This window comes from Cyclopterus lumpus, chromosome 11 (assembly GCF_009769545.1).
Source record: "Cyclopterus lumpus isolate fCycLum1 chromosome 11, fCycLum1.pri, whole genome shotgun sequence".
Classification (NCBI taxonomy): Eukaryota; Metazoa; Chordata; class Actinopteri; order Perciformes; family Cyclopteridae; genus Cyclopterus; species Cyclopterus lumpus.
Genome location: NC_046976.1, coordinates 22,661,175 through 22,674,628, shown reverse-complemented (window position 1 = coordinate 22,674,628; position 13,454 = coordinate 22,661,175). Strand labels below are relative to the sequence as shown.

The 13,454-nt window shown below is 43.7% G+C and overlaps 1 protein-coding gene across 1 annotated transcript in view; it reads left to right on the top strand.

Annotated features, from left to right (window-relative positions):
• Window positions 1-12,293, top strand: part of LOC117739306 (zinc finger protein 2 homolog) — a 42,685-nt gene extending 30,392 nt beyond the window's left edge. The window contains exons 2-3 of the mRNA XM_034545632.1: window positions 6,547-6,978; window positions 8,983-12,293. Of these exons, the coding sequence (XP_034401523.1) occupies window positions 6,547-6,978; window positions 8,983-11,108 (2,558 nt within the window). The 3' untranslated portion in view covers window positions 11,109-12,293. The remainder of the gene's footprint in view (window positions 1-6,546; window positions 6,979-8,982) is intronic.
• The last annotated feature ends 1,161 nt before the right edge of the window (window positions 12,294-13,454 follow it).

Sequence of the window (13,454 nt, the reverse complement as noted above, 5' to 3'; positions counted from 1 at the left end):
ATGTCCACGAGGAGACGTTTATGTCCACGAGGAGACGTTTATGTCCACGAGGAGACGTTTATGTAAACAAGGAGACGTTTATGTCCACGAGGAGATGTTTATGTCCACGAGGAGACGTTTATGTTAACGAGGAGACGTTTATGTAAACGAGGAGACGTTTATGTAAACGAGGAGACGTTTATGTAAACGAGGAGACGTTTATGTCCACGAGGAGACGTTTATGTAAACAAGGAGACGTTTATGTCCACGAGGAGATGTTTATGTCCACGAGGAGATGTTTATGTCCACGAGGAGACGTTTATGTCCACGAGGAGACGTTTATGTAAACAAGGAGACGTTTATGTCCACGAGGAGACGTTTATGTCCACGAGGAGATGTTTATGTCCACGAGGAGACGTTTATGTCCACGAGGAGACGTTTATGTAAACAAGGAGACGTTTATGTCCACGAGGAGACGTTTATGTCCACGAGGAGACGTTTATGTAAACAAGGAGACGTTTATGTCCACGAGGAGATGTTTATGTCCACGAGGAGACGTTTATGTAAACAAGGAGACGTTTATGTCCACGAGGAGATGTTTATGTCCACGAGGAGACGTTTATGTAAACAAGGAGACGTTTATGTACACGAGGAGACGTTTATGTCCACGAGGAGACGTTTATGTACACAAGGTGACGTTTATGTAAACGAGGAGACGTTTATGTAAACGAGGAGACGTTTATGTCCACGAGGAGACGTTTATGTCCACGAGGAGACGTTTATGTAAACGAGGAGACGTTTATGTCCACGAGGAGACGTTTATGTCCACGAGGTGACGTTTATGTAAACGAGGAGACGTTTATGTCCACGAGGAGACGTTTATGTAAACGAGGAGACGTTTATGTCCACGAGGAGACGTTTATGTCCACGAGGAGATGTTTATGTCCACGAGGAGATGTTTATGTAAACGAGGAGACGTTTATGTCCACGAGGAGACGTTTATGTCCACAAGGAGACGTTTATGTAAACTAGGAGACGTTTATGTAAACGAGGAGACGTTTATGTCCACGAGGAGACGTTTATGTAAACGAGGAGACGTTTATGTCCACGAGGAGACGTTTATGTCCACGAGGAGACGTTTATGTAAACGAGGAGACGTTTATGTAAACGAAGAGACGTTTATGTACACGAGGAGACGTTTATGTCCACGAGGAGACGTTTATGTCCACGAGGAGACGTTTATGTAAACGAGGAGACGTTTATGTCCACGAGGAGACGTTTATGTCCACGAGGAGACGTTTATGTACACGAGGTGACGTTTATGTAAACTAGGATACGTTTATGTAAACTAGGAGACGTTTATGTCCACGAGGAGATGTTTATGTCAACAAGGAGACGTTTATGTCCACGAGGAGATGTTTATGTCAACAAGGAGACGTTTATGTCCACGAGGAGACGTTTATGTAAACAAGGAGACGTTTATGTCCACGAGGAGATGTTTATGTCAACAAGGAGACGTTTATGTAAACAAGGAGACGTTTATGTCCACGAGGAGACGTTTATGTACACGAGGTGACGTTTATGTAAACGAGGAGACGTTTATGTAAACGAAGAGATGTTTATGTACACGAGGAGACGTTTATGTCCACGAGGAGACGTTTATGTCCACGAGGAGACGTTTATGTAAACAAGGAGACGTTTATGTCCACGAGGAGATGTTTATGTCCACGAGGAGACGTTTATGTCCACGAGGAGACGTTTATGTAAACAAGGAGACGTTTATGTCCACGAGGAGACGTTTATGTCCACGAGGAGACGTTTATGTAAACAAGGAGACGTTTATGTCCACGAGGAGATGTTTATGTCCACGAGGAGATGTTTATGTAAACGAGGAGACGTTTATGTCCACGAGGAGACGTTTATGTCCACAAGGAGACGTTTATGTAAACGAGGAGACGTTTATGTCCACGGGGAGACGTTGATGTACACGAGGAGACGTTTATGTAAACTAGGAGACGTTTATGTCCACGAGGAGACGTTTATGTAAACTAGGAGACGTTTATGTAAACGAGGAGACGTTTATGTCCACTAGGAGAAGTTTATGTAAACGAGGAGACGTTTATGTAAACGAGGAGAAGTTTATGTCCACGAGGAGACGTTTATGTAAACGAGGAGACGTTTATGTCCACGAGGAGATGTTTATGTCCACGAGGAGACGTTTATGTAAACTAGGAGACGTTTATGTAAACGAGGAGACGTTTATGTAAACGAGGAGACGTTTATGTAAACGAGGAGACGTTTATGTCCACGAGGAGACGTTTATGTAAACAAGGAGACGTTTATGTAAACGAAGAGATGTTTATGTACACGAGGAGACGTTTATGTCCACGAGGAGACGTTTATGTCCACGAGGAGACGTTTATGTAAACAAGGAGACGTTTATGTCCACGAGGAGATGTTTATGTCCACGAGGAGACGTTTATGTCCACGAGGAGACGTTTATGTAAACAAGGAGACGTTTATGTCCACGAGGAGACGTTTATGTCCACGAGGAGACGTTTATGTAAACAAGGAGACGTTTATGTCCACGAGGAGATGTTTATGTCCACGAGGAGACGTTTATGTCCACGAGGAGACGTTTATGTAAACAAGGAGACGTTTATGTCCACGAGGAGATGTTTATGTAAACAAGGAGACGTTTATGTCCACGAGGAGATGTTTATGTCCACGAGGAGACGTTTATGTCCACGAGGAGACGTTTATGTAAACAAGGAGACGTTTATGTCCACGAGGAGACGTTTATGTAAACAAGGAGACGTTTATGTCCACGAGGAGATGTTTATGTAAACAAGGAGACGTTTATGTAAACAAGGAGACGTTTATGTCCACGAGGAGACGTTTATGTCCACGAGGAGACGTTTATGTAAACAAGGAGACGTTTATGTCCACGAGGAGACGTTTATGTACACGAGGAGACGTTTATGTAAACGAGGAGACGTTTATGTCCACGAGGAGACGTTTATGTACACGAGGAGACGTTTATGTACACGAGGAGACGTTTATGTAAACAAGGAGACGTTTATGTAAACAAGGAGACGTTTATGTCCACGAGGAGACGTTTATGTAAACAAGGAGATGTTTATGTCCACGAGGAGACGTTTATGTCCACGAGGAGACGTTTATGTAAACAAGGAGACGTTTATGTCCACGAGGAGATGTTTATGTCCACGAGGAGACGTTTATGTCCACGAGGAGACGTTTATGTCCACGAGGAGACGTTTATGTACACAAGGAGATGTTTATGTCCACGAGGAGACGTTTATGTCCACGAGGAGACGTTTATGTACACAAGGAGAAGTTTATGTCCACGAGGAGACGTTTATGTACACAAGGAGACGTTTATGTCCACGAGGAGACGTTTATGTAAACAAGGAGACGTTTATGTCCACGAGGAGACGTTTATGTACACAAGGAGACGTTTATGTAAACAAGGAGACGTTTATGTCCACGAGGAGACGTTTTTGTACACAAGGAGACGTTTATGTCCACGAGGAGACGTTTATGTAAACGAGGAGACGTTTATGTCCACGAGGAGACGTTTATATACACGAGGAGACGTTTATGTCCACGAGGAGACGTTTATGTAAACAAGGAGACGTTTATGTCCACGAGGAGACGTTTATGTACACAAGGAGACGTTTATGTCCACGAGGAGACGTTTATGTAAACAAGGAGACGTTTATGTCCACGAGGAGACGTTTATGTACACAAGGAGATGTTTATGTCCACGAGGAGACGTTTATGTCCACGAGGAGACGTTTATGTAAACTAGGAGACGTTTATGTCCACGAGGAGACGTTTATGTACACAAGGAGATGTTTATGTCCACGAGGAGACGTTTATGTCCACGAGGAGATGTTTATGTCCACAAGGAGACGTTTATGTAAACTAGGAGACGTTTATGTCCACGAGGAGACGTTTATGTCCACGAGGAGACGTTTATGTCCACGAGGAGACGTTTATGTAAACGAGGAGACGTTTATGTAAACGAGGAGACGTTTATGTCCACGAGGAGATGTTTATGTCCACGAGGAGGCGTTTATGTCAACGAGGAGACGTTTATGTCCACGAGGAGACGTTTATGTCAACGAGGAGACGTTTATGTAAACTAGGATACGTTTATGTCAACGAGGAGATGTTTATGTAAACGAGGAGACGTTTATGTAAACTACGAGACGTTTATGTCAACGAGGAGATGTTTATGTCAACGAGGAGACGTTTATGTCAACGAGGTGACGTTTATGTAAACTAGGAGATGTTTATGTCCACGAGGAGACGTTTATGTAAACGCGGAGACGTTTATGTCCACGAGGAGACGTTTATGTACACGAGGAGACGTTTATGTCAACGAGGAGACGTTTATGTCCACGAGGAGACGTTTATGTCAACGAGGAGACGTTTATGTCCACGAGGAGACGTTTATTTAAACTAGGAGATGTTTATGTAAACGAGGAGACGTTTATGTAAACTATGAGACGTTTATGTAAACTAGGAGATGTTTATGTAAACGAGGAGACGTTTATGTCAGCGAGGAGACGTTTATGTAAACTAGGAGACGTTTATGTAAACTAGGAGATGTTTATGTAAACGAGGAGACGTTTATGTACACGAGGAGACGTTTATGTCCACGAGGAGACGTTTATGTCAACGAGGAGACGTTTATGTCCACGAGGTGACGTTTATGTAAACTAGGAGATGTTTATGTAAACGAGGAGACGTTTATGTAAACTAGGAGACGTTTATGTAAACTAGGAGACGTTTATGTCCAAGAGGAGACGTTTATGTCAGCGAGGAGACGTTTATGTAAACTAGGAGACGTTTATGTACATGAGGAGATATTTATGTCCACGAGGAGACGTTTATGTCCACAAGGAGACGTTTTGTCCACGAGGAGATGTTTATGTCAGCGAGGAGACGTTTATGTAAACTAGGAGACGTTTATGTACATGAGGAGATGTGTATGTAAACTAGGAGACGTTTATGTCCTTCTAGGAGATGTTTATGTCAACGAGGAGTCATTTTGTCACCTACTGGGCACCGTTGTTACTACACATCACAGAAATGTGTTCATTCATATCTTCAATAAATAAACAACAATGTTACCATACATTTTGTGTGCGTCACACAGACGAGGAGCCTGTACTTAAACAGTTCTTCGTAAACGTCTCCTTGTGTACATAAACGCCTCCTTGTGTACATAATCAGCTCCTAGTTTACATAAACGGCTCCTAGTTTACATAAACGTCTCCTCGTGGACATCAACATCTCCTCGTGGACATAATCATCTCCTCGTGGACATAAACGTCTCCTCGTGGACATAAACATCTCCTCGTGGACATAAACATCTCCTCGTGGACATCAACATCTCCTCGTGGACATAAACGGCTCCTAGTTTACATAAACATCTCCTCGTGGACATAAACATCTCCTAGTTTACATAAACGTCTCCTTGTGTACATAAACGTCTCCTCGTGTACATAAACATCTCCTCGTGTACATAAACGTCTCCTTGTGTACATAATCAGCTCCTAGTTTACATAAACGGCTCCTAGTTTACATAATCATCTCCTCGTGGACATAAACATCTCCTCGTGGACATCAACATCTCCTCGTGGACATAAACATCTCCTCGTTTACATAAACATCTCCTCGTGGACATCAACATCTCCTCGTTTACATAAACATCTCCTCGTGGACATAAACGTCTCCTCGTTTACATAAACGTCTCCTCGTTTACATAAACGTCTCCTCGTGTACATAAACGTCTCCTCGTTTACATAAACGTCTCCTCGTGTACATAAACATCTCCTAGTTTACATAAACGTCTCCTCGTGGACATAAACGTCTCCCCGTGTACTTAAACGTCTCCTCGTGTACATAAACGTCTCCTCGTTTACATAAACGTCTCCTCGTGTACATAAACGTCTCCTCGTTTACATAAACGTCTCCTCGTGTACATAAACGTCTCCTCGTGTACATAAACGTCTCCTCGTTTACATAAACGTCTCCTCGTTGATATAAACATCTCCTTGTTTACATAAACGTCTCCTCGTTTACATAAACAACTCCTCGTTTACATAAACAACTCCTCGTCTATATAAACTGCTCGTTTACATAAACGTCTCCTCGTGTACATAAACGTCTCCTCGTTTACATAAACGTCTCCTCGTGTACATAAACATCTCCTAGTTTACATAAACGTCTCCTCGTTGACATAAACGTCTCCTAGTTTACATAAACGTCTCCTCGTTTACATAAACGTCTCCTCGTTGACATAAACAACTCCTCGTCTATATAAACTGCTCGTGTACATAAACAACTCCTCGTTTACATAAACAACTCCTCGTCTATATAAACTGCTCGTGTACATAGACGTCTCCTCGTGTACATAAATGGCTTCTTGTTTACATAAATGGCTTCTTGTGTATAAACACAATTTAGATACACCTTTTCAGGCTTGACTTGAACATAAACTCCTGTTTTTTCCTTAATGTGTGTTTCCTGCAGACGTCCAGCAGCTGTTGGTGGTTAAAGAAGAGGTTCAGCAGCAGGACTGGAGCTCCAGTCTGGACCAGGAGGACCCAGAGCCCCCCCACATTAAAGAGGACCAGGAGGACCCAGAGCCCCCACACATTAAAGAGGAACAGGAGTACCCAGAGCCCCCACACATTAAAGAGGACCAGGAGGACCTAGAGCCCCCACACATTAAAGAGGACCAGGAGGACCCAGAGCCCCCACACATTAAAGAGGACCAGGAGGACCCAGAGCCCCCACACATTAAAGAGGACCAGGAGGACCCAGAGCCCCCACACATTAAAGAGGAACAGGAGGACCCAGAGCCCCCCCACATTAAAGAGGACCAGGAGGACCCAGACCCCCCACACATTAAAGAGGACCAGAAGGACCTCTGGACCAGTCAGGAGGGAGAGCAGCTTCAAGGTCTGGAGGAGGCTGGTATCAGGTTCACATTCACTCCTCTGAAGAGTGAAGATGATGTGTTTATTTCACCGAGAATAAATCCGGGTTTATTTTGAAGAGCCTCTTCTTTTTTTAGAGAACTGATTCATTGGTCTTTTAAGTAGTTTTCTCAAAGGTTCCAGTTCATCTGTAGGTGGTTCTAGTTATCCTTAAGGAGGTTCCGTAGGTGGTTCCCATTTTCCATTAGGAGGTTCTGTTGGTGGTTCTAGTTTTCTTTTGGAGGTTCCAGTTCATCTGTAGGTGGTTCTAGTTTTCCTTTAGGAGGTTCTGGTTCATCTGTAAGTGGTTCTAGTTTTCCTTTAGGAGGTTCTGGTTCATCTGTAGGTGGTCCTAGTTTTCCTTTTAGGAGGTTCCGTAGGTGGTTCTAGTTTTCCTGTAGAAGGTTCTGGTTCATCTGTAGGTGGTTCTAGTTTTCCTTTAGGAGGTTCCGTAGGTGGTTCCAGTTTTCCATTTGAAGGTTCCAGTTCATATGTAGGTGGTTCTAGTTATCCTTTAAGGGGTTCCAGTTCATCTGTTGGAGGTTCTAGTTTTCCATTTGAAGGTTCCAGTTCATATGTAGGTGGTTCTAGTTATCCTTTAAGGGGTTCCAGTTCATCTGTTGGTGGTTCTAGTTTTCCATTTGAAGGTTCCAGTTCATCTGTAGGTGGTTCTAGTTATCTTTTGGAGGTTCCAGTTCATCTGTAGGTGGTTCTTGTTTGCTTTTGGAGGTTCCAGTTCATCTGTAAGTGGTTCTAGTTTCCCTTTTTGGAGGTTCCAGTTCATCTGTAAGTGGTTCTAGTTTCCTTTTTGGAGGTTCCAGTTCATCTGTAAGTGGTTCTAGTTTTCCTTTTTGGAGGTTCCAGTTCATCTGTAGGTGGTTCTAGTTTTCCTTTTTGGAGGTTCCAGTTCATCTGTTGGTGGTTCTAGTTTTCCATTTGAAGGTTCCAGTTCATATGTAGGTGGTTCTAGTTATCCTTTAAGGGGTTCCAGTTCATCTGTTGGTGGTTCTAGTTTTCCATTTGAAGGTTCCAGTTCATCTGTAGGTGGTTCTAGTTTTCTTTTGGAGGTTCCAGTTCATCTGTTGGTGGTTCTAGTTTTCCATTTGAAGGTTCCAGTTCATCTGTAGGTGGTTCTAGTTTTCTTTTGGAGGTTCCAGTTCATCTGTAGGTGGTTCTTGTTTGCTTTTGGAGGTTCCAGTTCATCTGTAGGTGGTTCTTGTTTGCTTTTGGAGGTTCCAGTTCATCTGTAGGTGGTTCCAGTTCATCTGTAGGTGGTTCTTGTTTTCTTTTGGAGGTTCCAGTTCATCTGTAAGTGGTTCTAGTTTTCCATTTGAAGGTTCCAGTTCATCTGTAAGTGGTTCTTGTTTGCTTTTGGAGGTTCCAGTTCATCTGTAGGTGGTTCTAGTTTTCCTTTTTGGAGGTTCCAGTTCATCTGTAAGTGGTTCTAGTTTCCTTTTTGGAGGTTCCAGTTCATCTGTAAGTGGTTCTAGTTTTCCTTTTTGGAGGTTCCAGTTCATCTGTAAGTGGTTCTAGTTTTCCTTTTTGGAGGTTCCAGTTCATCTGTAAGTGGTTCTAGTTTCCTTTTTGGAGGTTCCAGTTCATCTGTAAGTGGTTATAGTTTTCCTTTTTGGAGGTTCCAGTTCATCTGTAAGTGGTTCTAGTTTCCTTTTTGGAGGTTCCAGTTCATCTGTAAGTGGTTCTACCTTTCCTTAAACTGTTAAACTGACGGCATGAATCATTGAAGACTGAAAACAGATTGTTAGTCCTCCCAAGGAGGAGACTCTCTGGACCTTCCAGTGCATCTATTGTGATCCTGTTGGTCCTGAAGGTCATTCTACAGGTGGAGACATGTCAGACCGCTTTCTCCATCATCATCATCATCATCATCATTAAAACATTTGTGTAAAGTTCTGATGGAATTCTTTTACTCACTTTCCTGATATTCAGTCAATTTAAAGATAACATGTGTTTTTACCGTTTCCTGCAGACATCCAGCAGCTCTTGGAGGACAAAGAAGAGGTTCAGCAGCTTAACTGGACCTCCAGTCTGGACCAGGAGGACCCAGAGCCCCCACACATTAAAAAGGAACAGGAGGAACTCTGGACCCGTAAGGAGGAACCAGTATGGAACTCGGATCCTTCAAAGTTTAAGACCGAAGTTAGTGGTGAAGGTCGGACGGAGAACAGAGAACCTCAGTCGGTTTTAAAATCCCTTAAGATCATTGAAGTGCCTGTCGATGATCTGAGAAGTAAAACTGTCAGGAAAACATGCAGCTGCTCTGAATGTGGCAAAGTATTTGGCCGCAGCCCACATCTGAAGATCCACATGAGAACGCACACAGGAGAGAAACCATTCAGCTGCTCGTTCTGCGGTAAAAGTTTTACTCAAAAAGTGAATCTGACGTATCACATGTCTGTCCACACAGGAGAGAAACACTTCCGCTGTCGTTTCTGTGAAGAAAGATTCACCTGGTACACTCAGCTCAAGAGTCATCAGTGTGTCGCTGCGTCTTCTCAGCAGAGACACACTGATGACAGCAGAGGGACGGACAAATCGCTCAGCTGCTCCGAGTGTGGAAAGATATTCAGCCGCAAGGACAATCTGAACATACACAGGAGGATTCACACAGGAGAGAGACCGTTTGGCTGCTCCGTTTGCGGTAAAAACTTTAAACATGGAGGACATCTGACACAACACATGTCCGTTCACACCAAGGAGAACCGATTTAGCTGCCGAGTGTGTGACAAAAGATTCACCTGGCTTTATCAGCTCAAGAGACACAAGTGTGCCAGCGAATCTTATCAGCGTCACAAACCTTGGACCAGTCAGGAGGGAGAGCAGCTTCAAGGTCTGGAGGAGGCTGGTATCAGGTTCTCATTAATTCCTCTGAAGAGTGAAGATGATGAAGAGGAAGCTCAGTCCTCACATCTTCATCAAGGACTAACTGAACACATGGAAACAGAAGCTGATGGAGAGGACTGTGGAGGACCAGAACCAGACAGGAACCCAGATAGACATCTAGAACCAGACAGGAACCCAGATAGACATCTAGAACCAGACAGGAACCCAGATAGACATCTAGAACCAGACAGGAACCCAGATCCAGATCCTGATGACAAGTCTGGAGACTTTGAATTTAAGGATGAATTCAGTGATGTTGACGGGACGGAGACCAGCAAACCTCAGTCAGGTTTAAACTCTGATGCAGGATGTAACAACGGCAAGAAAGTCTTCAGTTGCTCTGACTGCGAGAAAATATTTGGCCGAAAGGAACATCTACAGACTCACATGAGAATTCACACCGGAGAGAGACCGTTCAGCTGCTCTCACTGTGGTAAAACATTTGTCTGTAAGAGGTCGCTTCTAGGTCACATGACCAGCCACACCGGAGAGAAACCATTCAGCTGCTCGCAGTGTGGGAAAAGATTTGGTCGGATGGTAAATCTGAAGACTCATGAGAGACTTCACACAGGGGAGAGACCGTTCAGCTGCCCGTTTTGTGCCAAAGGTTTTACACAGAAGGTTCACATGACTCAGCACACAGCCATCCACACAGGAGAGAAACAGTTCAGCTGCAGCATCTGTGACAAAAAGTTCACGTGGCTGTCGGGTTTCAGACGCCACAAGTGTTGCAGCGAGCAGTCCGAGCTCGACGAGAGCCAAGCAGAGGAGAACCCGGAGGTGGAACTGGGAGAGAAACTGTTTCGCTGCCGTCAGTGTGGGAACAGATTTAATCACAAGCACAACTTGAAGGCTCACATGAGAATTCACACAGGAGAGAAACCGTTTAGTTGCTCTGTTTGCGCTAAAGGCTTCACTGCAAGTGGAGCGCTGAAGAAACACCTGAGAACGCATTCCGGAGAGAAACCCTTCAGCTGCTCCGTTTGTGGCATCAGATTCACACAAGGAGGGAATCTGAAGCGGCACATGACACAGCACACAGGGGAGACCCGAGAGAAACCCTTCAGCTGCTCCGTTTGCGCTAAAAACTTCACGCAGGTCTCAAACATGAAGCGACACATGGTGCAACACGTGGCAACTGAAATCGGAGGGGAGACTGAGAGCGGTTCATATCTGACTCAAGATCAGCAGGAGGAAACCTCAAGTTCATAGTGTCACTGACTACAAACAACTGGAAGTAGAAAAAGATATTTAACATATATTGTAAATATTTATATCTTTACACTTATTGTACATTAACAAAAACGGGGCACATGGTCTATTTTTCATTCTTTGTTTGGTCTGTAAAATGAGTCACAATGGGATTCAGTTTAAGAATCTTTTGCTGGAATCCACGTATTTAAACATCTCATCCATTTTTTAAATAGTTGCTGTTTATTTGATTTATTTATCGATGAATTGTTGCAGCTTTAATTTCATGTTTCTGTTTGAAGACTTCATGAGCAGAGCCCGGGTCCCCACTGACCCTCATGAGCAGAGCCCGGGTCCCCACTGACCCTCATGAACAGAGCCCGGGTCCCCACTGACCCTCAGGAACAGAGCCCGGGTCCCCACTGACCCTCATGAGCAGAGCCCGGGTCCCCACTGACCCTCATGAACAGAGCCCGGGTCCCCACTGACCCTCATGAACAGAGCCCGGGTCCCCACTGACCCTCATGAACAGAGCCCGGGTCCCCACAGACCCTCATGAACAGAGCCCGGGTCCCCACTGACCCTCATGAACAGAGCCCGGGTCCCCACTGACCCTCATGAACAGAGTCCTGGTCCCCACTGACCCTCATGAACAGAGCCCGGGTCCCCACTGACCCTCATGAACAGAGTCCTGGTCCCCACTGACCCTCATGAACAGAGCCCGGGTCCCCACTGACCCTCAGGAACAGAGCCCGGGTCCCCACTGACTGACTCTGTCAACCCCAGGACAATCCTACCTACCGGTCACTCCCCTGCACATCCGTTCATACTTAAATACACTTTCACATACACTCACAGTTCACTTGTGTAGAGTATTGTTTATCAATACCTGTGCACTTTATTTAAATTGTATATTCTTCCATAGTGTATTGTAAATTGAACATATTCATATTTCTTGCACTATGTTTATTTGTCTTGTCCAATGTTCTGCACCATCCGCCAAGACAAATTCCTTGTATGTCCAACATACAATAAATGGTTCTGATTCTGAGTTCTACCTGAACGTTACTAAGAACTGTGCTTTAAAGAATTTTGTCATTTACACAAAAAGTGAAATACTTGTTTTATTAATGAGTTAATAACGCACATCATTCTGTTGAGTGAAAATAAACTACAGTGTGTGTTCATACTAATGAAGGAACATCCCACTTTCCTACTGTTGTTTTTGTTATTTTCAGATTGTTCTGTTAATGTATGATGCTTCCAGCAGGGCGGAGCCTAAATTATGAGAGCAACGTTAGTAGCGCTAGCACCAACGGCGCTCAATGAATCACACTGACCCAAAATGACATTTGGAGGTATGCTCAGCTCCAAACAGCTAACTGCAGAGGGGGGGATGTCAGCTCTGGGTTCAGCTGCTCGTCTACTGGAGGTGTTACGGTACAGCAGGAGAAGACCGACAGAGATCCATATTTCAGCAAATTCTCACAATTGATAAAAACATATTGCACAATATCTCAGTGCATGTTTCAATAACTCCTTTAGTTTATCTGCTTACAGAGAAGCCTGCCACAAAGAGACAAGAGCAGCTGATGGATGTTAGCCGATATAGACTTGTCATAAACGATCACAGGCACAGTCTGCTAGTATGTTACTACTAACAAGTAATGTTGCTATCAACTAGTACAATGTAAAAGTATTTCAGTAGTAGTTGAAGTATTGTAAATGTTTCAGTCTCGATCAGATTTCTGCTTTAGTGAAGTCAATCTACTTTTGTGGATTATATCAATTTGAATTTACACGTTGTTCCCTTAACCTGCAATTCTCATTTCAGTAAAAGAGCATCAATTAGGTTTCTCTCCATGTTGTGCGTCTGACGTCATGACGTCCACATCTTTTCTCATCTGAAGGTGACTTGGGTAAAAGGTAAGTCTAGTGCTAAATATAGTTTTATATGTACAAATAATGTAATATGTCAGATATAAAAGTGGTCCACCTGAATTAGTTACATTGTGTTTATTAAGTTAGTAAGTATTTAGCTAGCTAGCAAACTGACAAACCAAACAATATCGTATGTGTACAGATTGTAAAGCCCTCTGAGGCAAATTTGTAATTTGTGATATTGGGCTATACAAAATAAACTGAATTGAATTGAAATTGAACAAGTCCTCGTCATACTAACGTTAGCATGTTTGTATTAACATTTATGAAAAATGTGTTAAACCTTTCGTAACATTAATAGCCTTGATATATTCACCAGCAGTAGCTAAATATCAAAGCAGGTGGTAGCTCGCTAGCAGACCGTAGGTTTATGCAGGCGGGACTCTTGTAGTTCAAGTTGCTTATTCGTGGTGTGTACTGGTGTAG